This window comes from Panthera tigris, chromosome D4 (genome assembly GCF_018350195.1).
Source record: "Panthera tigris isolate Pti1 chromosome D4, P.tigris_Pti1_mat1.1, whole genome shotgun sequence".
In the NCBI taxonomy this organism is placed as follows: Eukaryota; Metazoa; Chordata; class Mammalia; order Carnivora; family Felidae; genus Panthera; species Panthera tigris.
In genome coordinates this window covers 5950398-5975649 of record NC_056672.1, presented here as the reverse complement: position 1 = coordinate 5975649, position 25252 = coordinate 5950398, and the positions used below count along the sequence as shown (strand labels likewise).

The 25252-nt window shown below is 46.7% G+C and overlaps 1 protein-coding gene and 1 long non-coding RNA gene across 2 annotated transcripts in view; one reads left to right on the top strand and one right to left on the bottom strand.

Moving 5' to 3' along the window:
* ERMP1 (endoplasmic reticulum metallopeptidase 1) overlaps positions 1-19625 on the bottom strand; it is a 45930-nt gene extending 26305 nt beyond the window's left edge. Inside the window, exons 1-5 of the mRNA XM_042964520.1 lie at positions 19227-19625; positions 17565-17866; positions 13153-13280; positions 12446-12551; positions 497-643 (exon numbers count right to left, since the gene is read on the bottom strand). Of these exons, the coding sequence (XP_042820454.1) occupies positions 497-643; positions 12446-12551; positions 13153-13280; positions 17565-17866; positions 19227-19561 (1018 nt within the window). The 5' untranslated portion in view covers positions 19562-19625. The remainder of the gene's footprint in view (positions 1-496; positions 644-12445; positions 12552-13152; positions 13281-17564; positions 17867-19226) is intronic.
* Positions 19552-22802, top strand: LOC122233121. The gene is made up of 2 exons (XR_006210585.1): positions 19552-20195; positions 22421-22802. It is a non-coding gene; the product is annotated as an uncharacterized LOC122233121 (long non-coding RNA).
* Positions 22803-25252: the final 2450 nt, after the last annotated feature.

Genomic DNA, 25252 nt, shown 5'->3' with positions numbered 1-25252 from the left:
AGGAAGTACACCCGTCGGGGAGACATTGTAAGTCACTCGGCAAGGGGTGGCAACACAGAGCTCAGGAGGCCATCGACACTTGGCCATTTCCAGCCCTGCCGGGCCAAGCCCAACTCTAGATTCCCAGCAGTGGCACAAGCCGCCAGGGGAACTGGCAAAGACAGACCACAGCCAAAGTCAAAGGCCCCTCAAGGAGGTACTGCCACCTGTGGGGAATGAAGTGCTAACCAGCTGCCCCCCCCCACCCCCACCCCCATCCCGTTCTGCCGCAGTGTGGGGCAAGATGACATGTTCTAGAAAAGGCAAGCATTTAAGTAGACCAGGGTTTAAAGGGAAAAAAAAAAAAAAAATACCAGGAAATCAGTTTCAGTGAGTCAGAATATACAGTTCTCCCGTAGAAAACATGCTTTCAGAAAAAGCTGTTTACTCACAAACCCGCAAAAAACAAAACTCGCTACTGGTTAACTGCCGTCACACCACAGCCCACGACAAATACCTGGTATGTTCCCAAAATCCCTGTAGATGCGGAAGTCGGTGTCTGAAGGAATGATCCCGCTCTGGAAAACCTCCTGGGCCACCACTGACGCAAACGGGTGTTTAGCGGCAGAAACATAGGCCTGGACCAGCCACGGGTTTTCAGGACCTACAAGGACAGGCGAGGACTCAGGCAAGGGAACGTGGTCATGTTTGAACACACCCAAAACGGCCCTGCGGTGGTCTGGGGAGGCAGGTCCAGACTTCGTTTTCGTCTTTTTTTCTGTGTTTTCTAACCCTTCTCTGATAAGCATATGCAACTTTCACAACGAGAAATCACCTTTCAGAAAGTAAAATTATTTTTAATTATAAAGTAACTGCACTATGAAAGGTTTAAGTTTAAAAATGAGAACCCACGCAACAGTCCATCCTTCTACGACACGTACTGTCGCTTTTCCATCTTGAGTTGTCCTACAAACATCCAGTTGTGTGTACACAGCTGTACTCACAGGGCACGTGCAGTCTGTCCACTGTGCTTTCATTTAACATACTGAACACGCTCTCCTGAGTTGCCAGGTACTACAATTACCATTTTAATAGCTACAACTTTTCTCTGAAAACACCCTAAGTTTTGTATTACTACTGTTTATATTTTTTATCATTATTCATAATTCCGCATAACATCTTTACGCATATACGGCTTTTTCAAATGCGGGAGATTCTTCCTTGGGACGGTGAGATAAACTGTATTATTGCCCACGGCTACTCTCTGCTCCCTCCCACGTGACTCATCACGCCTCCCGCAGAAGGAGCACGTCCACATCCTCACCCTGTTCCCTGCAGGTGCGGCCCTGGAAACTGCTCTGGCCAACAGACTGTGAGTGGAGAAACATGACCCTCGGCCGAGAAGACGCTCAGGGACCACCACACAGTCCCTCCCGCCTGCTGACTTTGGCCAGGAGATCCATATGTCCCTGACGGACGCTTCTCCTTTAGTCTGGGTCCCATAACGAAGGGCACACATGGAACAAAACCACGGAACGTTCGTAAGCACAGTTATTCAGGAACCAAAACGTATCGAACAAGATATAAGCCTTTGCTGTTGTAATCCACTGAGATTCAGGTATTGTTTGTTCCAACAAAATTTAGCAAAAAGTTGACTCTGATAGGCACATCAAGTCATTGTATTTCAGGCGATCTAAGAATATCAAGATGTTTATAACTTTATAAACAAATAATCAAATTGCTTTCCTACTGAAAAAATGATCATAAAAGGTGGAGATGGGGTGGAGTGTAACACTACAAAACCAAATGCCCAGGTGACCCAGATACTCGTCACCAGACACGGATTTTAAAACTATGATGAATATTTTCAGAAACACAGCAAGAATTTTACAAGTGCAATCTATCAAAAAAAAAAAAAAAAAAAAGGAGTCAAATGGAAACCCTATAAAAACTGATGTTAAGAATTTTAATAGATGGTTTACTACCAGGTTAAACACAGCGGAAGAAAGGATTATAGAGCGACAGAATTAGGACATAGAAGAAAAAAAAAAAAAAGGATGGAAAATATAGAAATGTATGTAAGAGACATATGTGGCACAGTTAGTTCCAGAAAAAAGAGGACACAGAATGGAGCAGAAGCAACGTTCTGAAGAAGTAACAGCCCATAATTTTCTAAAAGTCATAGAAAACATCAAACTATGAATTCAAAACGCTCTATAAACCCCAAGCAGGATAAATACAAAGAAAAAAAAATAGACCTAGCATTAAGATCTTTGCTTTTTTCTCTTTTGACACCAGTATGTTTTATTTAAATTCTAGTTAGTTAACATACAACCCAGTGATTCCTCGCTGAGAGACAACACCCAGTACTCATCCCAACGAGTGCCCTGCTTGATGCCCGTCCCCCACCCAACACCGTGCCAGCAACCCTCGGTCTGTTCTCTGTATTTAAGTCTCTTATGGTTTGTCTCCCTCTCTGTTTTTATCTGATGTGCGCTTCCCTTCCCCTGTGTTCATCTGTTTTGTTTCTCACATTCCAAGTATGAGTGAAATCACAGGATATTTGTCTTTCTCTGACTTATTTCGCTTGGCGTAACATACTCTAGTTGCATCCACGTCGTTGCTGTGGAAACAGTATGAAAGTTCCTCAAAAAAAAAAAAAAGTTAAAATCAGAACTACCCTACCACCCAGCAAGATCTTTGCTTCCGAATACCATTATCCACTAAAAGGAGGTCTCCTTAGGAAATGGCTAACCCCAGCTCCGGAGCTGGGAAAGTACAAAAGTAGTCGTGCCGGGAGTGAGAAGTGCTCCAAGAAGCACCTCCGAAGGACGCAAGCTGCAGGGGAAGGGGCTACCGCTGGCCTAACTGGAGACAATTCACGCGTTAAGATGGCAGCAACAGAATACATCATCCATAAAATAAAAACACATGAAACATGGAAATAAATACACAAACAAGGGAGAACAGAAAGTCTTCGAGAACTCCAACTAATAGCTACAGACGAAACGATGGAGCCAGAACTCTTAATAGCTGGCTAACATCACGTAGAAATGCTTTGGAGCAGGAATCTCAATGTCTGCCGAAACAGGATCAAAGTCTCACGAGAAACAAGGTAGGTACAGTCTCAGAGGGCCTATCACAAAGGGGAAAGCAGTTAGAAAAACCTGGGAAATACCATCATCAAATGACCAGAAGTTACCATCATCAGTGGCCAGACAGACAGGAGATGCCTCCCGACAGGATGCACGGAGGACACAGATGTGAAAGGAGAAAGGGAAACAGCGGTGAGAAAACCTAGGTGATCAAATCTTACCATGTTAAAATACTATTACTATTACAATTAGATGTTAATAACCAGAGGTATACTATTAAAATACTATGAAGGAGCACCGGGGTGGCTCAGTCAGTGGAGCGCCCGACTTTGACTCAGGTCATGATCTTACGCTTCGTGGGTTCGAGCCCCGCATCAGGCTCTGTGCTGACAGCTCAGAGCTTGGAGCCTGCTTGGATTCCGTGTCTCCCCCACGCCCCGCAACCCTCTCCCGCTCATTCACACATGTGCGTGCTCTCTCTCTCAAAAATAAACGTTAAAAAATTTTTAAATAAAATACTATGAAAACCATATGAAAAACAGGCAAAGCTAAACTAGAAAAGAGAATATCCTGAATAGCAGGACGATAATGCTACTCTGAGGGGAGAGGGCAGGTGCTGTATCTGAGAAGGGGCAGGTGACAGCCACCTGGAGGGTGTGACAGGAGCTGGGCTTCTCACCTGAAGCTCAGAGGTATGCACCTCACCATGACTAAGTTTTACACTTCTGTATTTGTGATGTGTGTGTTATAGAATCACTGTGATATAGCTAATAAAACATGACAATAAAATGCTATTTGATCCTGGATTAGAGCTCTGATTTAAAAAAAAAAAAAAAAAAAAACAAACACAAAAATAGGGGTGCCTGGGTGGCTCAGTTGGTGAAGTGTCTCCCGGTTTCAGCTCAAGTCATGCCTGATCTTGGGGTTCATGAGTTCAAGTCCCAAGTCAGGCTCTGCACTGACAGCACAAAGCCCACTTGGTATTCTCTTTCTCTCCCTTTCTTTCTGCCCCTACCTTGATCGTGTTCTCTCTCTCTCAAAATAAATAAACTTTAAAAAAAAAAAAAAAACTAGGTCATTATTGGAAATCATCTACTAAATAACGGTTTTATATTGTCATATTCTATGAACATCATAAATGTACTGTTATGAAGGGACATATCCTTATTCTTTACCTACTGAGATGATTATATTGAGATTATCAATTGAGATAGTTTTTCTCCTTTATTCTGGTAATGTGTGAAATAGATTGATTTTCAAATATTAAACCATTCTCATTTAACCATTCACTAAAGTTGCAGGATATAGAATCTATATACAAAAATCAGTTACATTTCTCTACACTAATGATGAAGTGTGAGAAAGAGAAATTAAGAAAATAAATCCCACTTATAATTGCAACAAAAATAATAACATACCTAGGAATAAACTTCACCAAGGAGGTTAAAGACCTGTCCACTGAAAAATTTTAAGACATTAATGAGAGAATACGATGATTATTTACTTCCACAGATAAATGGAAAGATGATATTCCACGTTCAGGGACTAGAAGAACTAATACTGTTAACATGTCCATAATGCCCAGAACAATATACAGATTCAACGCGATCCCTATCAAAATTCCAATGGCATTTTTCACAGAAATAGAACAATTAAAAATCTGTATGGAAGCACAGAAGACTATGAATAGCCAAGACAATCTTAAGAACAACAATGCTGGAGGCACCACACTCCCTGATTTCTAACGATACTACAAAGCCACAGTAATCAAAACAGTAAGGCACTGGCATAAAAACAGATACACATCAATGGAATAGAAGAGAGAGCCCAGAGATAAACCCACACATACATGTTCAATCGATTTATGTGAAAAGAGCCAAGAACATACATATACCGGGAAAGAACAATCTCTTCAATAAATGGTGTTGCGAAAACTGGACAGCCACACGCAAAAGAATGAAATTGGACCACTCTGACATCATACACAAAAATGAACTCAAGACGGATTAAAGATTTGAACATAAAACCCAAAGCTAGGGGCACCTGGGTAGCTCAATCAGTTAAGCGTCTGACTTCGGCTCGGGTCATGATCTCTGGCTTAGGTCATGTAAAATATGATCTGTGCTGACAGGCTGGAGCCCAAAGCCCACTTCAAATTCCATGTCTCCCTCTCTCTCTCAAAAATAAACATTTAAAAAAAAAAAAAACAAACAATGCGGGTTTAGTAATGTTCTTTGACATTGGTCTTGGCAATGATTTTTTGCATTTCACACCAAAAGCGAAGGCAACAAAAGTTAAATAAATGGAAATATGTCAAGCTAAAAACTTCTTCACAGCAAAGGAAACCAACAAAAAGGCAATCGGCAGAATGGGAGAAAATATTTGCCTATCCTATATCTTGATAAAGGGTAGATATCCAAAATATATAAAGCACTCCTACAACTCAGTGGCAAAAAAAAAAAAAAAAAAAAAAAAAAAAAAAAAAATCCAATTAAAACCTGGGCAAAAGATTTGAAGAGATACGTTTCCAAATTGAGACATCCAGATAGCCAACGGGTACACGAAAAGGGGCTCACCATCACTAATCATCAGGGAAACGCAAACTGAAACCACGAGTTATCACTGCACACCTGTTAGAATGGCTTTTACCAAAAAGACACGAGATAACAAGTGCTGGCAAGGATGCGGAGAAAAGGGAACCCTGTGCACTGCTGGTGGGAACGTGAACTGGAGCAGCCACTCTGGAAAACCGTGTGGATCCCCACGGACACTGCAGCATTATCTACGATAGGATATGGAAATAACTTAAGTGTCCATCGATGGACGAATGGATAAAGAAAACGTGGAATATGTGTACGACGGGATGGTATTCAGCCGTGAAAAGGAATCTTGCCATTTGCGACAGGACGGATAGACCTTGAGGGCACTGTACAAAATAGGTCATACAGAAAAATAAATATCATATGATCTCTCTTATATGTGGTATCTAAACAAAAACCCAAACTCATAGATACAAGGAACAGACTGACAGCTGCCGGAAGTGGGGGCTGGGGGGTGGCTGAAATGGGTGGAGGTGATGGAAAGGTACAAAGTCGAGGTTATGAAGTCAGTCAGTCCCGGGGATGGCGCGCACAGCAGGCTGACCGCAGGTAATACTACTGTACCATACTGGAGCCGCTAGGAGAATAGATCTTAAAAGGTCTCAACACAAGAAAAAAAATTGTAACTATGAAGATGGATGTTAACTAAATTTATTGTGGTGATCACTTTGCAGTATGTGCAAATATTGAATCATTTTGGAAACCCGAAACTTAAGGGGAAAAAACATCTCGTGTTCTTGGAATAAGCTCAACTCTGTTGGAAAACATCACGTATACACACATACACACGCACACACACGTTGCTGGATTCAGTTCGCTAATATTTTATTTAGGATTTTCACATCTAGGTATGGCAGTTATCTAGCAAAGCCGAGCAGATGCACACGCGGTGACTCACTAATTCTACTCAGAAGTGAGCATACACGCACACGTGTACCAAAAGACGTTCGCAAGAAAGTTCACAACAGCGCCATTCCTAAGGGCCAAAACCCACGATCTAACATCACCAGTAGAGTGGACACTCTCATCACTGGAACAGTATTTAGCAATGAAAAAGAAGTCTGCCACACACGAGACAGATGCATCTTACAGACATGCCGCTGAGTGAAAAAGGAAGCCATACGTAAGGGAAAACCGTGCGCGAGTCCATTTGGAGAAAGTGCAAATACAAGCAAAGTTAAACCTGTTAAGACAGAAGTCAGGATAGCCGTAACCCTGCTGGGAGGAAAGGCTGGGAAAGGTCGCAGGGGAGGCTTCTCGAGTACGGGCAATACTCTTAGTCTTGATGTGGGTTCTGCTCACAGGATTATATTCAGTTTATAAAAACCCCTCAGGCTAAACACGCAGAGCTGCATGCTTTTCTTTCACGATATAAGACAGAGACGCTTAAGATGTTAAGTTCATCTTCTGCATCGTGCCATAAAAAATACTTGCAGGGGCACCCGGGTGGCTCAGTCAAAGTTCTGACTCTGGCTCAGGTCACGATCCCGTGGTTCGTGAGTTCAAGCCCCACGTCAGGCTACGTCCTGGCAGCTCAGAGCCTGGAGCCTGTTCAGATTCTGTGTCTCCCTCTCTCTCTTCTCCAACCCCACTCGTGCTCTGTCTCTGTCTCTCAAAAATGAATAAACATTAGGAGAAAAAACCTGTAAAAAATGTAAGACCTGTCAGCAGGAAAGAAATTTACAGTTTTAAATATCCACTAGCCGGCCTTCACCCGCTTAGAGAGCTCCAGCCCCGCTCCGGCCTCTCACTGATCACCTGCTGAGGCTGCCAGGTCAAGCTCTGGTGTAAAAAGGAAGACAGACGGGCAAGTCAGTCGGCTCCTGGGTGAGACACTCCCCAAAGGACAAACAAGGCAAAGGGAGCCCTCAGAGGAGAGATTCCGGAGCTGAGGATTTCACGCGGTGGCGAAGACTCTCGAGGAGCGGGCGCTACCACCACCCCAGCTTTACAGACGAGGGACTAAAGCACGGAGCACCGTGTGACTTGTTCGAGGTTGCTCGCCGAGGGCGTGTGCTCCGGGGGGATCTGAACGCGGGTCGTCCGACTAGAGCCTGTGCTGGGCGTGCCGGGAGCCCAGCAGGACAAAGAATTCCACTCCTGAAGGAGTTTGCAATAGATGAGAAGAGAGAAATGAGCAGTGGTCTGGGGGTGAAGGAGGTCAAAGTGGTTTCCCGAAGAAGAGAGGAAAGGCGTGTCGAGTGCAGATGGAAACGATCCGACAGGGAGGGGAAAATGAACGATGGAAGAGGGAAACATGTGAGGTCACCGTTAATACAAGCAGTCTCCCACGTGTGGACCTGGAAAGGGTTCTCAATTCTTCAGTCTTCTTAAAAGCCAAGAAGACTCCGCAGGACTCAGATCTGTGTGCGTATGTGCACTCACTTCTCCACGATCAAGTCCTACAAGTGGATGTGTGGGACGGAAGCGTCCACACGTGTTTTCAAGCAGTCGCTACGGCCGAAGTGCCCCAAACCGCATCGGTCCACGCTCCCCCCGCCGGCACCGTACGCAACCACCTGTTTCTCTACATTCACCAGCGCTGGGCAGTAGCCTCCCTGCTTTTTGCAAATCTAAAATTCAAAAAATTCCAAATAAATCAATAAAATTTTAAAAAGTCTTATTGTTATCTGAATTTACATTTCTTCTGAAATAAAAGCTTCACTACTTACTCGGGCAGTTTCTTTAAAAGTTAAACATTAATTTACCATACGAACCGGGAATTTCAGCCCCGGGCATCCCCCCGTAAGAAAGGAAGATGTAGGTCTTACACACAGACTTACACACAAACGTTCACAGCAGCATTATCCACGATAGCCTAGAAGTACAATCAATCCAGATGTCCATCAACTGACAAATGGATCAACGAAATCCACCAGTCTATACAATGGGCGTAATTCAGCCATAAAAAAGAACGAAGTACCCCCACGTGCTACAACACGGTTGATCCTTAGAAAATAGCACACGAACTGAAAGAAGGTGGACTGAGAGAGCACGGGGTCTCTCTTTGGGGCAAGAAGGAGATTCTAAAATGGACTGCGGTGATGAGCACTCAACTCTGTGCACAGATCTAGAAACCACTGAATCTTCCATAAGTGGGTGAATTACTGGGTATCTGGGGGAAGTAGAGTCACAGGGCATGGTATTGTTCGCCAGAGAAAAAAAGGAGTCTGTGACCCCTTGGCTTCTGGGCTTTCTTCTACTCGAGGTTGGTAGTATCTGAATTTCTCACAGGGCACAGATATTAACTGGTTTAATCTATGCATTTTATAACACCTTCAGAATTATTAAGTCAGCCTTACTGAGTCATGATATAAATCACTAATCTGATAAGCTAAGTCATTCCTTCATGCAGTCTGGCCCTTTAAAAAAAATTAGGTAGTAATGATTATTCCAGTCTAGTCACTAAAAACCCCGAATGAATCTCTGAGGGGACAATGGAGCACGAGAGAGAATACGTGGGTTTAAGCAAGAAGTTCCCAGGACAGGACCTGTGCCTGTTTAAGGAGCCCAGCGGAACTCCAAATCCTGGAGGCCTTCCCCTCTTCTGGTCGAAGGTGGAGGCGAGGCTGACTCGCTCCGGGCGGCGGCACCCGCCGGTGAGACACGGAGAAAGGCACTGAACGTCAGAGCCCGGAGAGCCGGCGTGTGTGCGCTACAGCCACCAGGATCAGCCCCCAAACCTGGAGGGAAACGCGGCCTAGAAACTCGGAGACGGGAGGGAAATACTCTCTCCAAACCTCCCGCAGGATATGCCCCTCCGGAAAACATTACTTTTCAAGTGCGACGATTTTCTTTCCGCACGAGTGAAGCACGTGAACTGCGTGCACAGTCTGTCCTCCAACAATACGGCTCTGAACCGGGCCCACTTATATGCAGATTTTCTTCAATGAACACGTGCAATGCTGTAAATGTATTTTCTCTTATCTTCTTAACCACACTTTCTCTAGCTCGCTTTATTGTGAGAATACACAACACGCACGACACAAAGAGCGGGGGTTAACCGACTGTCTGATCAGTTAGGCTTCCGGTCTGCAGGAGACCACACTAGTTAGCTTTCGGGGAGCCCAGAGTTACACGCAGATTTTCAACCACGCAAGGGGTCAGTGCCCCTAAGCCCTGTGCGCTTCAAGGTTCGAGCATCAACTGCATACTGCTAACTGGTGACAAGTCTGTTCTTTGCCTATTATTAAAGTAATCATATGCAACGCAAAAAACGCAAACAGTACACAAAACTGTAAGGAGTAGAAGTAAAGCAGTAATGACATTCTGGTTCTAAATTCGTGAAGCAACGGAGAGGTCAAAATTTTCACATTTAGCCCCATCCTCTGCTCCAGTGACACCACCCCTGCTCCACCAGGCGACGCACCCCGGCCGGCAGGGACTCTGAGGGCGGTTTGTTTGACTCTTTCCAGACAATACAATTATATCTAAAATGCATGCAATTGTGCAATTTTTATGTAAAACTATCTACATTTACTGAAAAGAACACCGACTATAGGCTAGTCACGCCTAGTAAAACTGAGTACTCGATACATGGAAACGAAGGAATTAGCTTTGCTCTAGATCTAACCTGCCCTAGGCAGAGGTGTTTTAACCTCTCTGGACTACATACGGATAACATATATTTTTATACACACGCACAGCATACATTCAGGAACGGTACAGACCAAACCTTAAGACCGGCTGTGATTCGGGTCCCGGGAGTACGGGGCCAGCGTGCTGGGACAACGGCCGAGCGTGTGACACACAGCACACTTCCGGGGGGGGGGGAGGGGGGGGAAGCATTCGAAGACGCGCTCCTGCCCGTGCAGGGCCCTGACATTTTCGCCGGAGGACAGACGCGACGTCAGCTCTGCTTACGGAATCTTCTCTTGCTGCTTTTTGACCTGGTGGTTGTTACACCAAGTAGTCCTCCTATCCTGACTGAACCCCAGAACTAGAGGGGCCGGGTAAGAGTGTGGCATCTGCTGAGCCCTACGGATACTAAGACCAGTTCCTTCTCAGTAGTCAGCGGAGGCGTGAGAACACACAGGAAGGTCTGAGTCAGAAAGAAAGGAGCGCTTTGCTCCTCATCTTGTGACCTTGAGATTCTCAGAGGTTAGCTGGCCTAAAACATACAACCATTTAAAATTTTTTTTTTTTCAACGTTTTTTATTTATTTTTGGGACAGAGAGAGACAGAGCATGAACAGGGGAGGGGCAGAGAGAGAGAGGGAGACACAGAATCGGAAACAGGCTCCAGGCTCCGAGCCATCAGCCCAGAGCCTGACGCGGGGCTCGAACTCACGGACCGCGAGATCGTGACCTGGCTGAAGTCGGACGCTTAACCGACTGCGCCACCCAGGCGCCCCTAAAACATACAACCATTTTAAACAGTGAAAGTCTAAGATAAGTTGGTTGGAGAATATTAGAATACGGTTTTGTTTAGCTTGTATATAAAGACGTACTCGGCACTCAGCGCATCTTAACTGATACCGTGTGTGTAGAGGGCACTAAAAACCGAGTTCTCCATCTGCTTACTCACTTTTCCTGGCCCATCTCAGACCCCTCATTGTAGAACGCCTACCAGATGCCGTCTGTCCAGCTACAATGCACTATCCAAATTCCTAACACAGAGGGGAAATGGCAGGAAACTTCCCAGATCAGATTTTAGGAAGCCCAGAGCTTTGAACTCTGTTAAGAAAGATGACAGGGGCTGGGGCACCTGGGTGGCTCAGTCGGTTAAGCGTCCGACTTTGGCTAAGGTCATGATCTCGCAGTTTGTGAGTTCAAGCCCTACATCAGGCTCTGTGCTGACACCTCAGAGCCTGGAGCCTGCTTCCGATTCTGTGTCTCCCTCTCTCTCTGCCCCTCCCTCTCTCTCTCTGAAATAAAGATTAAAAAAAAAATTTTTTTTTAAAGACAAAGAAAATGACAGGGGTGGCTGGGTGGTTCAGTCGGGTTAAGCGTGACTCTTGACTTTGGCTCAGGTCATGATCTCACGTTTGTGAGTTCAAGTCCTGAACTGGGCTCTGTGCTGGCAGCGTGGAGCCTGCTGGGGATTCTTTTTCCCTCTCTCCTCTCTCTCTGCCCCTCCCCTGCGTGCTCTCTCAAAAAAAAAAAAAAGATGACAGATGATACTAACTTAATGGATGTTCCCCTTGTAATTTATAATCTTGTTATCCTTTAGAAATTAAAAACATTTCTCTGGCTAAAGTATTACTGGACTCTGTCACATTCAAATTAACTCAAAGATAAATTTAAAGCCCTTTTCCTCATTTCAATTCAGGAAATGACCGTCGTTTAATATTACTTATATCGTAATCATCCATAATGGACACAGGTAAGTCCACCGCCTACATGACAATCTGGTTGGTGGTTAAGAACACGGGTCAGGACCACCCAAGTCCAACCCCGCTGTGCCTGCTCCCAGCTGTGAAAGCCCGGGTCGCCTGAGATGTCTCCTGCCTTGGTCTTCCCATCTGCAAAATGACGGTAACTACCGTACTTCTCCCTCAGGCTGCTTTGAGGATTAAGCGACATGACAAACATACGAGGCTTTGCACACATGTGACATGTGATTAGCGCAGTGTGAGTGTCAGGGGCTGGTCATATCACCTTGTTAAAAACTCCCGACGACGACAAACACAGACTACCTCACGCTCCAAAAAGAACATTCTTTCATTAGGGAAATTCCTTATGTTTGAAGAACTTCCACTTCCGCAAATACGAGAACTGCATTAAAGTACACGAGGCAACTGCATTAAAATGTAAAATACGGCTCACGTACCTGTTTGGAACACAAGCTCTTTCCCTCCCACGCCCGCTGCCTCCAGGTTAATAAATGCACGAATCAGGCTGGCCCAAGGGTGCTGAGTTATGAAACCATGACTGGCCTGAATAAGAAGGAAATAAAACAGATGTAGGTGAAACGATCTTAAATTATCAAAGTCTTTCTTCGGTTTATTTTAAAGACAGAAGGTCTACGTTGATAAGGGGAAGAAGAGGAAAATAATCGTTTTTTTCAAAGGCAGGACCTGAAGACACCGATCTGTGTCTCTACGTACACTGGCTGCGTGCAGCTTGCTGAGTGGAAAGTCGCCATCGCCGAAGGCAGCCCGACTTCCGCGAGCGGTGCCGAACAACACCCGCAGGAAGCGTGAGGCCGGGCAAACCAACAGAAGAGAAAGGACAATCCGCATGCTGCGTGCCTGCCTCGAAACCTCCCTGACGCCCCGGGGTCACAGAAAACCTGCCATGTTTAATTACGCCATCACAAAGCCCCTGCGGGACTCAAACGCTGACAAGGTGACGTGAGTGTGCGAGTACCGAACCCGTGTACACGGCGGCTGCGGGGTTTTTACAGCACCGCCACGGACGGTGTTTCTTTTGCACATCGTTTTACGATGCCACTCAAAAGCATGAGCGAAATGCCTAAGCGCGAGCTTCTGTCGTCATCGTTGCTCAGGTCTAGTATTGAAGAGAGTAAACTCTCACTTGCAAGACGTTTTCCTCGGCACCATTAAAGAGAAATATGACAGCGTGACGCAGGGCTTCTGAAGACGTCGACAAGACACGGAGCACTTCCAGCATCACCGAGCAGCTCACTGCATCATCGCTGGCACCTTCGAATCAGAAAGAAAGATTTGCTTCTCAGACTGAAGGTTGGTTGTTTTACATTTATTTTTTATTTGAGAGAGAGCGTGCCAAGAGCAAGGGGGAGGGACAGAGGGTGAGGGAGAGACAGAATCTTAAGCAGGCTCCGTGATCAGCGAGGAGCCCAACGCGGGGCTCAATCCCACGACCCTGGTGTCATGACCTGAGCCGCAATCAAGAGTCGGACCCTCAACCCACTGAGCCACCCGGGAGCCCCGCTTCTCAGATCGTAAAACTTTTATGGGGTGAACCGTCATGGCTAGGAACGGTTTTCTCGTCAAGAAAGCACCACGGGGCGCCTGGCTGGCTCAGTCGGTTGAGTGTCAGACTCCAGCTCCAGTCATGACCTCACGGCTGGTGAGCCCAAGCTCCTTATCGGGCTCGTTGCCGTCAGCACAAAGCCTGCTGCAGACCCTCCGTCCCTTTCTCTCCCTTCCCCACTTGCACTCTCTCTCTTTCTCAAAAATAAACAAGACGCTTAAAAAAAAAAAAAAAAAAGAAAGAAAGAAAGCACAACACTGGCTGCAAGACCACAAGCACATCTGTCACTGCCAGCTGACAAGGGCACTGGCCCGCGCCGCCTCACTCCATGACGACGGGGATCCTCATCCGGTCGGCCTGCTGACTGGTCTAGAACCGTCCCCAGCCGAGAGCAGTCACTTGACTCCTATCTGTTGAACCATCAACCAGGCAGGATCTCAGTTAACTGAAAACCCGCATTCCCTCAAGCCCGGGCAATCTGGTCCACCCTTCGTCCTCACTCCACACCCCCTGGGATATTCTCACTTCTGGGGTTCTGGCTTCCTCCATCATCTCCCGCACCACCACGACCTTCCTGCTCCTTTTCCTGCCAGGATCACAAAGCTGCACGTCACTCCACTTTCACAGAGCGGGTGGTCTGGGTGACAGAGCATTTTGTGAAGATTATGTGATGAAGGGGATCATGTGATGAAAAAGTACAGACACGACATCAAATCTAGTAAGACACAGGAGAGGAGACCAATGACCCGAAGAGCCTCCCTGGTCCCCGTGCTGAGAAATCTGCAGAGGACCTCATCAAAGCACTTCACTTCTTCTTGACTCAGACACTTCGTATGTTAATTAAACATGATTATAAAGATGACTTTAATACCCTGATTTTTTAAAAGCACTGTAAGAGGTAGTTAGACTAGACATTTGAGGATATTGGGGAATTCTCGGTAAGTTTTTACTTTTTAGGTGAGATAATTCATGGTGTTACGAGCATGCCCAAAACGAATCCTATCTTTGGGTGGGAGCAGACTGAAATACAGAGGACTGAGTACAGCTGAGATCTGCTTCAAAATTCTCAAGGGTTGCAGAGGGGAAAGAAACCAGACCGGACCTTTGAAGTGGGCTGACAGGTATGCTCAGGTTAAACAATTCTGGTTTTGCACATGTTTGAAATTGTCCATAATAAAAAGTTTAAAGAGTAAGCCAAGTAAATAGACATAGTAATAACCCAGGCAGAAGCATTTCTGGGTGTGCCTATTGGGAGGCAGGGTGCTACAGAATTTAGTGTGGGTTTCCGAGCAAGAAAGACTTGGGCGGTAAGTACTAGCTGTTACTCTACAGTTTCCTCCTGGTCGGTCTGGAGGGCAGGGCCAATGACGTTTATTTGAGGTGTGTCGGGAGGATTACAAGAAAATGTGGTCCAATCCAGTGCTAATCGTTCCTTCTTCTCTTTACAAATTTAAGAAAGGCTCTGCAGCCGGCTAAAATGCTCATTTTGGGGCTGTTCCATTCCAGACCCATTCCTACTCAAGGAGAAACCACTTATCAGCTGTCCTTGTCCTGGTGGTGATCACCAGGTTGCATTTGAATCAAAGTGAGCCAAAGTAATAATTATCTAATTACCATCAAGCAGAAAGCATAGGTAGCTCTCAGTAAGAAGTAACACATTCCTACAACCAAGTGAAATTCATGGTTTTTCACTTTGACACTCTGAGTTACTTTAATGTAAACAGCAAACAATAAATTTTTTTTTAATTTTTTTTTTTAACATTTATCTATTTTTGAGACAGAGAGAGAGCATGAACAGGGGAGGGTCAGAGAAAGAGGGAGACACAGAATCCGAAACAGGCTCCAGACTCTGAACTGTCAGCACAGAGCCCGACGCAGGGCACGAACCCATGGACCGCAAGATCATGACCTGAGCCGAAGTCAGATGTTTAACCGACTGAGCCACCCAGGCGCCCCTAAATTTTTTATTCAAAGTGAGAGAGAAATTGAAAGAAATATATATAGGGCTGATTAAAAAGTTAAACTGTCCACTTATCTTCCTTTATTTTAATGGTTCTGGCACCTGAGAACAGGACTAAAGAAGGGTTAAATGCCTTTAAGAAAGCAAAGACAAGTTAGAGGACAGTATCTATAAAGGCTGGGTGGTTTGTCAATATCCCTTTCCACTTAGAATTAACCCTGAAATTGAAACCACCACTAAAATAACTCCACGTCTCTTCTACCAACAACCTGGAACCGTGCAGCAAAACCAAGAAGAAACTTAAGGCTTTTCTGTGGGTAACATTACTCCGAATTGGTATCAGTTCCTAAGTTCCAGATACGCTGGTGAGAAGAAAGGGTGTAAAAAAAAAAAAAAAAAAAAAGTTGAAAAGCACAGTCACAAAATAGACTATCACCTACATCCTTTCAATGGATGAACTAAGTGAAACATGGGGATTCTTTAACAATTTGCAATGAACAGAAATTTCCTTGAGATTGTCGGCTAGGTATTTGTAGACAATTTTAATTAAAAATGGGTTCCAATGACCCACAAAATTGCCATTCTTTCATTCCTGGACTCCATGTATGTGATTTATAACACCTGGCACCATGTTTCTGATACTCGTATACACATCTTTCTTTTATAATGCTCTTAAATAACCCTGGTGTTAATCTGTCCCACCCAAGAATTTAAGCGTTATAATAGTGGGCGTAGGGGGACACTGATTTTTACAGCTTCTCTGAAACAGGCATGAAGGACTACTGGTTTCCCTAGCACACACAAAGGTATTTGTGACTTTATAAAGCAGGTGTCTATACACGGACACTCGAAAAAGCACGTTACCTTCTAAATGCAGTTGGCAAGCTTTCTGATTAAAGAAACCCTGGTGTGAGTCATTTCATCAAGCAAATAAATTCTACCTTCTGTATAACTTTTGTATCTTGTGTTTTATCTTTTATATCTGGGTAGTCCTTTGAGCCTGCTATGCGTTCGAGCAATCCAGAAATATTACAGTCAAGTAACAATTATTAGGAATTAATCTCCATTTTGCAGATCAGAAATGGAGCAGAGAAGAGGTTAGGTATTTTGCCAAAAGGAACTTAACTATACTCTCCTTCCTTTCAAATGTAGCTCAAATAATTGGCTGGCCAGAACCGCAGCCTCTGGTGCCACCTCTGTCTCTGATCAGTGGTGACCAGCTAAGTTTATTCCTGTGACAAAAGACAGGGTTGAACCGGACAGCACCAGACACTATCTCATTTCCTCCATCTCTAAAGTGCCAGGATTCCACTGCAAAATGCTACTATTTTCCATCTGTCCCTACTTCAAATCTAGCTACTGCACACATTTCTCTTGTGAATCTTATTTTAAAAAATGGAACTTCAATTTAGGGAATTCTCCTTCATTCTACGAATGTTTTATCGTGTCAGGCACCGTCCTGAACATCAAGTATTCCATTGTGCCAAAGTATTTTCAGAGCAAGATTTGTGGATCGATGAGCTCTTCTAAGAGTATGGCATCCCCAGTGGGCCCAAATCCTCACTTTCCAGGGCGACAGACTCTGCTAGGGGAGCCTTCCCCGGAAGCCCTCCCTCCCTTGAAGGCGAAACCTATTCCTTCATCCCAAATGCCCACAGCCTCCTACACCACGGAGCTGAGTAAACACTGGATGCGGCAGAACCTAACCCCAGGACTCAGGGACACACTCCTGCACCCTGGCAAGGCAGCTGTGATCTGCTCCCTGTACAGTCACTGGGCTGCTGGCCCTAATGTCCCAAGAAAGAAAGAAAGAAAGAAAGCACTTGAGAGAACAGTGAAGGTTTGGATCTTAAACTAAATGATACTATTCTAATTATCTTCAATTCCATCACGATGAAAAACAGGTTTGTCAAAAAAATAATACAACCCCCCCAAAATGGTGCCCTACAACTGCCCAAGCATCTTGGGGGTTGGTAAGCTCTCTGGGTGTACTCAAGTCCAACTCCAAAATGACTGAAAGTCAGGTACGTACCTGGGGAGTTGGCCACGGAGTCAAAATGACAGTTAGCCAGGACAGCATGCTGGGCCCCGTCCCTGGGCTCCAGCTTTACCACGACGTTGGTGATGTTGTCATAGTAGCTTGTAAAACCTCCCAAGAAGTCAATGCTAAAGGAGCCGGTGGGCCGTTGGACATCTACTGAAATCCTGTGAAGGCTGCTGCTTTGAACTTGAATCAGTTTAATCTGTTCCAAGAGGTAATGGACGGTCAGAATCTCGTTTTCTGGACTTCCTGTAGTCCTGGGGCCAATGGATGTGATGTGTTCAAGGTAATCCCTGGAAGGAACCAAAAGAACGATGATGACAAGGCGTGCCAGGCTTGAAATGGATGCTTAACACGAGGCAACTTTTCCTGACCTCCCCTCCATCCCCCCCTCACCCCCGGCAAAAGCCAGTTCTGTGACCTCTCACATACAAAAAAGCTTTTATTATTTCAGGTACTCTGTGAAAAATCCCTTGTAAAGTTCCATCTGTTTATTATGCCTTCTGTGAGTTCCTCCTTTCAGTTTTCAAGATCCGCCCCGCTCCCAAATTCTTCCCATCCCCATATCAAGCCAATACAAAGACTAGGGACTCGACTCAAAACGTGTGGCTGCAGCAGGCTGGACAGACAGAATCCGGCCTCACTGAGCTTCGCCCTGGAGAGTTACTGATTCTAAGTAGCAGAAGCCAATGAGCAAAGACAAATAAGTCAAGAGGTTAAATAAGCAAAAACAAACTTCCGATCGATGAGAATGGACTCAGCCCTCTCCACGGTGTGCACACTGAGCCTAATAACAATTCAGGCCCAAGCCAACCCTACCCCTAAAACAAACAAAACAAAACAAAACGGAACGTGTTATCTTTTCACTACATTCCAAGTGGGCAAAAAGGGAGTGGGGGAGGTGTGCGCCAGAACGTCTTTAAGAAAATAAGCTTCCGGCACTTTGTATTCCAAAGTTTTGAAAACACCGAGGCTGCTGAAAACTATGCTAGCTTGTGATTTTAGGAGCTTTGACCTACTTAGGGTCACAATACCTTTAAAGGTCTCTTCTTGAATTTAAAACAAAAGCAAAGAAAACCACCAGATCTTACACACCAGGGGCCCAAGGACACGCTCCAGGAATCTGAGAACCCCCGAAATGGTAGAATTTTGAAGGTGCAGTCCTCCGGAAGCCCCCACGGCTTACAGGTGAGGACCGTGACCCTCCGGAAGTTAAGAGCACCGCGTTATCCCCATTATCACCTCCCCACCCAAACCGAATTTATCAAACGGTCTAGACACACAAATTCCACTCCGCATTTCATACGGAATGCAGGAAGGCGACTAAAAAGTGGAAGTTGCTCCAGAAGACGGGGGACGACTGCCAACCCTCCACGCGCCCGGCAGAACCGGGGCGAACAGGCCGGTGCAATCCGCCCCCCGGGCCACCCCGGACCGCACCGCCGGATCCACAGAGGGCCACGCCGGCTCCGCGACCCGCACGCGGGGACTCCGGCAGAGGGGCGCGCGGGGCCCGCCCCGCCCCACGTGCGGCCGCGCGGCGCCGGCGAGCCCGGGCGGTCCCGCGGGGCGGGCGCACGCAGGTGCGGAGCCCGGGACCCAACCGCCGCCGCGGCGGAGGAGACGCGCGGGCCGGGCGGGAGCGGCGGGTACCTGGCGTGGCGTGCGTCGAAATCCCCGGGGCGCCCGGCGGCCCCGCGCAGCACGAGCTGCTGCAGCGAGAGCTGCACGAGCGCCCGCAGCGCGAGCAGGTAGAGCGCCAGCCCCAGCGCGGCGCGCGCCTCGGACAGTCCGGTCCCCGCGCCCCGGCTCGCGTCGCCCCCCGCGCTCCGCTTCCGCGTCCTCGCGCCGCCGCCGCCGCCCGCGTCCGCCGGCGGCTCCGGCGCCAGGGCCTCCCTCCCGGGCTGGGGCGCGGCCGCCGGGCCGTCCCGGCGCTCCCCGCCGACGCGGTGCCGCCTCACGGCCGCCGACTCCGAAGCCCACTCCATGGCCACGAGCCTTCACCCCCAGCCCCACCGCTCCGGCCCGCGACGGCCCCGGGAGCAGCCGCGGCCGCCGCAGCGCCTCCTAGTGAGCGGACGGAAACTGTAGAGGGCCAAACTTATTCTGATTGGCCCGGCCCGCCGCGACCCAGCCTCTGAGGGCCGAGCGCCGGCGGGCACCGCGGCGGGGCGGCCCCGGGTGGGCGTGCCGGGTGCGCCCGCTCCCGCAGGGCGGCTCTGCCTGGTGGGGGACGGAGGTTCCCAAACGGAAAGCTAACCAGGAACCTGGAAAAAAAGCGGGAGGTCGCTTTTCAGAGGATGCACACGGTGCACCGGGCAGGTTCTGAGGACGGGCGCTGGGAAAAGTCAGCTCCTGGCTCTTAAAATCAGAAGTAGGACTGCGCCCCGGAGGCCCAGCCTAACATTTCCACATACGCAATCCAAACACGCATCTTCCTGACCAAGCCGGGCAACCAGCACTGTCACGGTCTCCGTTTAACAGATGAAGAAAAATGACAGCCCTTATTTGCTGAGTATCTGCCCTGAGCCAAGCACTGTGCTTGGCGCTTTCGTACTTGACCTCGTTGGATCCTCCTAAGCATCCTGCTTTATTCCTACTGAATAGCTGAGAAACTTACCGGTAACCGATGAAGAACTTACATCCGGTTCAGTGGGACCCCAAAACAGCATTCTGCTCCGCTGCTGAATATGGGTGGCACTCTGGAAAGGAAGGTTGGGGGAAAGCTCTTCCTCCCTCCATGTCACCAAGAGGCGGAGCCCCGGTTTTCCTGCAGATGCTCCCGACCATCTAGGTTTCTCTCTGCCTGCCGATGCATGGAGCCCCGCCGCCTCAAAGCTGTGTCTCCAGCAGGGCGGTGCCGCAGTTGCAAGACGGTGAGCCTAGAGGCCGCCGGGAAGGTACATCACCCGGGGTCGGCTCCCGGCCAGGACTCAGGCCCACCAGGAACCCGGTGCTCCTTACTCCCAGCTCTCCAGCCACACAGCCCTCTTTCACTGTCTTTCCGGCTCACCATCTTTCCTTGTACAACAGGATCCTCTCAGGAGTCATTTAAGTTGCCTGAAGCATTCTTCCCCCCCCCCCCTCCTTGCCTAGTTACCTTTTATTTGTCCTCCACATCTCAGCTCAAGGGGTACTTCTTCAAGCAGAAATCTAATCTCATGAAGCCAGTTTCCCCTATTTGTAGGATCTCCTGATACCAAATGTGCATGTAAATTATTAAAGATCTTCCTCATGAGACTGTGAGCTCCATGAAGGCAGGAATCAGGTCTGGTTTTGCTCACCGTTTGAATTCCCTCCTCTTAACACAAAGCAGGACGTAAAGTAGTCAATAAATATTTCTCGATTGAGTCATAAAATGAAATTTTACGACAGCAGCATAATTTTCACTAAGATCCTTTTTAGCCTATGAGGTCCGTGAGACCAAAGACAATGTCTATATCTTATTCATCACTATGTTCCCAGGGGCTTATCTCTGTACCTAGCCCATGGTTGTCACTCCGCACGTATTTATTCGTTGGGCAAATGAATATGTATTATCTTTTATAAGAACCAGCTTTCTTGCTACTCTCTTTCCAAAAACTTTGGAAGGTAAGACTTCAGGAACAACTCCGTCCACGGTAGCATAAACAAGATGTGGAGCTCACTGGTTCTCAGGGGAAGGGCACATATGTTCCACGGTCTTTTAAGCTTCACTTATTTTATGCTGTCACTTTCTGGGCTGGGTGGGTATCCGAAAACCTAGGGACAGGTTGTACCCCTCAGGAGCTGTGTTAGTGGCTAAATCGTTTGAGGTCTCATTTTCAGAAGGATAACCTATATTTAAGCACCTTTGAGGATGTTCTGTGGGAGGCAGTGTACCAGAGCAGAAGAGCCTGGTTGTTGACCCTGAATTGCGTACCTTTGATAGATACGGCATTATGCAAGTTAAAATCTCAGGATCCTTATCTGTGATAATGGAGATGATGTCTGCCTTAAAGGGTTTCAGTAGGGATTAATCAGTTAACATATGATAGATCCTCACACAAAAGTCTCATTAATATTTTCCAGAGTGTTCCCTCTTTTTTTTTTTCTTTTTTTCATGTTCACTTATTTTTGACAGAGAGAGAGGGAGGGGCAGAGAGAGAGGGGGACAGAGGATCCGAAGTGGGCTCTGTGCTGATAGCAGAGAGCCAGACGCAGGGCTTGAACCCACAAACTGTGAGAACCTGACTTGAGCTGAAGTCGGATGCTTAACCAACAGAGCCACCCAGGCGCCCCCCAGAGTGTTCCTTCTTATACAATCCTTTGCAGATTGGATCAAAAGCCATTTTCCTATTGTGATCCTCGTCAAGCCCTAGACGGTGGATGTTATTATAGTTGGGTTCCTGATGGCAGCTTCCTACACTGTATGAACTGTGGTATTCACATTTGAATATTTTTAAGCTACCAGTTGCTGGACGTGTAGACTGTCAGATACTGACCAAGGTGAGGAAACAGAAGAACAAAGCAATGTTTCTGCCTTTGCAGAGCTTATGTTCTAGGTGGGAGACAATAAACAAGAGAGTGTGTATTTGTGAGTGAATAAAAGGCCACGTAAAGAAAAATAAAGCAGGGTCACCTGGGTGACTCAGTCGGTTAAGGGTTCGACTTTGGCCCAGGTCATGGTCTTATGGTTTGTGGGTTCAAGCCCCGCGTCGGGCTCTGTACTGACAGCTCAGAGCCTGCAGCCTGCTTCAGATTCTGTGTCTCCCTCTCTCTCTGCCCCTCCCCTGCTCTGCTTTCTCTCTCTCAAAAATAAAAAGAATTTTAAAAAAGAAAGAAAAAGAAAGCTGGTAATTGAGACTGACCTAGGCTGTTTTTTTAAGTCAGGTGATCAAGGAAGATCTCTCCGAGGAGAAGACATGCACGATAACCTGAATGAAGCAAGGAACGCGGCCATAAAAGCCCGAGGAGAGAATGTTCTGGGCACAGGGAAATGAACCAGGGTGTTCAGAAGCACCGAGTAGGGCATGTGGCTACAGCAGACTGAGCAGGAGGGGTGGTGATGGTGCGGAAGTGGGAAGAGTAGGCCGGGGCCCGCACAGTGAGGGCCTCCTGGGTCACAGCCAGGACTCTGGGGTGGTTTTGAGCCTCGAAGGGCCCTGGCTAAAACTACGAGTTGTAACAGTCCCCGGAGTCTCAGTGCCCTTCGGGGCAGCATGCAGACCACGCCCAGATCACAGAGGCTAATAAAGGACTTTGCTAACGTCTGGCCTTTGAAGTGTTTGAAGCCGATGCTGCGTAGTGGTGTTTGTGTGGGTAGTAAGACCATGAGAATCAAGCACACACCCCAGCTCCCCGTGCTGGTGTGAAATTGGTGAGGGTGGGACCAGACGCGAAAGGCTTCGGGGCTCCTTCCGGGGACCTACTGATGACGGGGGCATTATGCAAGTTGCAATCTCAGGATCCTCGTCCCACTTGGCAGACAAGTGACAGCGTGGGCGCTGGACCAGCCGACAGGCACCGAGATGTCCCAAGCCCCTTCTGTTTTGCCATCTCTCCGGTATTTCCCAGTGACCTGGCCAAGTTGCGTGAAAGGGCACGCAGGCTGTCAGGGATCCGGTGAAAACGCCAGTGTCCGTCTTCCCCGGAGGTCACCCCAGAGCCCACGGGCCTGCTTCTTTGGAAGAGGGGCTACGGGGGCACGCGGTAAGTTCTGGAGCACTGAGGAGGGCAGGAGGAGGCCCTTTACCTCCTGTTACAGTTACGGTTAAAATCGAGGGAGGTCCCGAGCCAAGACACGAGAATCCAGACCAGCTGCAAAAGGCAAATGGGCTGAGAAAATTGGCTCCTTTGGGGGGAAAAAATCAAATTGGAACCTCACACCGTAACACACACCAAAAAAAAAAGTAGAATTCAGAATTAAACCTAAACGTTTTAACTGATAAGAAATATGGTAAACTTAAGTAAGAGTCAAAGCAGACAAGGACTCTTTCACCAAAAAAAAGTAAAAAAAAAGTAAAAGAGGGGCACCTGGGTGCCTTGGGAGTCTCTCCCTCTCTCTCTGCTTCAATCCTGCTTGCGTGTGCTCTAAATAAATTAATTACTTAAAAATAAATAAATAAATAAATAAATAAATGTTAAAAAAAATAGTAAAAGAAATCAGAGGGACGTGAGTACACAAAACTGAACAATCACCAAAAACATGAACAGTCAAATGACAAATCTGAAACATTATATTCAACAAACTCTAAAAACAAGGGGCTAATACATTTTACTCTCATTGTGTCTTGATAGGTAAAATATAAATACAAAATTAAATTACATATTTATAACTTATTACAATTTAATAGATATATTTAATGTAGTCATATATTAAAATCAATAAGAAAAATCCCAGTGCCTCAACAGAAAAATATGTAAAGCATTCATCCTTTGTATCAAAGGAAGACATATGAAGTGTGGACCATTTAAAAAAAAAAATTTAATGTTTTTTTTATTTTTGAGAGAGAGAGGACAGAGACTGACACGGGGCTCGAACTCACGAACCACGAGATCATGACCTGAGCCAAAGTCAGACACTTAACCGACTGAACCACCCAGGCGCCACAGATCATGTTGAAAAAGTTTTTTTGTTTTGGTTTTAATTACAGTAGGTGCTGCTCACCAAAGGTTAATTGATAAGCACCTTTATTTGATGCAGGGGGGATACGTACTGGAATGCCTTCTAGAAAGCAACTTGGCAAGATGTACCAGGAGCCTTAAAAGAATTCACAACTTTTGATATAGCACTTTCAGATGGAGGAATTTAGTGAAGAAGTGATTTTTAAAAAACTGCAGAAGAATCCCCACTTATAAAAGTCAAATATGTGATGGCAGCACCTGGCTCGCTCAGTCAATTAAGTGCCCTGACTCTTGATTTCAGCTCAGGTCATGATCTCACGGTTCGTGAGTTCGAGCCCTGGGTCGGGCTCTGCCCTGACAGCATGGAGCCTGCTTGGGATTTTCTTTCTCTCCTTCTCTCTGCCCCTCCCCTGCTGTCTCTCTGTCTCTCTCTCAAAATAAATAAATATTTAAATGAAATACGTAGAAACGATTTCAGCCTATAAAAATAAAGGAAAGGTCAAATAAATTCTAGCCCATCCAGAGTGCGGAACACCACGTAATGTTAGATGCAGCATCGGCAAAGTCTATTCAACAATGTGGGAGAATTGCTCTTGTTACAAATACCAAGGGGGAAAAAAAAGTAAAGATACACTATTGAAAAAAGAATATATTGGATGGATACTAGATATGTGGAAGGAAATACAGCAAAGCAATGACAGCAGTTACCTAGGAGCGGTATTTTCCTTTTTTATTCATTTATCTCACTGCCACCTCCCCTGGGGTGGCCTTGGCATTTATTCCCTGTAAGAGCCTCAGAAGGTGAGGTCAGGCCCCTCAGCCCCGGGGCCTGGTAAGACACTTGAACTCTGGCACCTTGTAATCATTCAGAAGGTAATTAATAAACTGGATTCAGCATGGACGTGATCCAACAGGACCTCAGCGTCAAAACCTCATCTCTGGCCTGTGCTCCTCAAATACATTTCTAGACTAAAACGTTTAGGGTAAAGATCCAGAAGTTAATGTACTGCCACCTCCAATTAAACAATTTCTCGAGAGACCTTTTCACTGAACCTATCTTTCTCTACATTCGGCCTGTGACACAGGAGCAGACC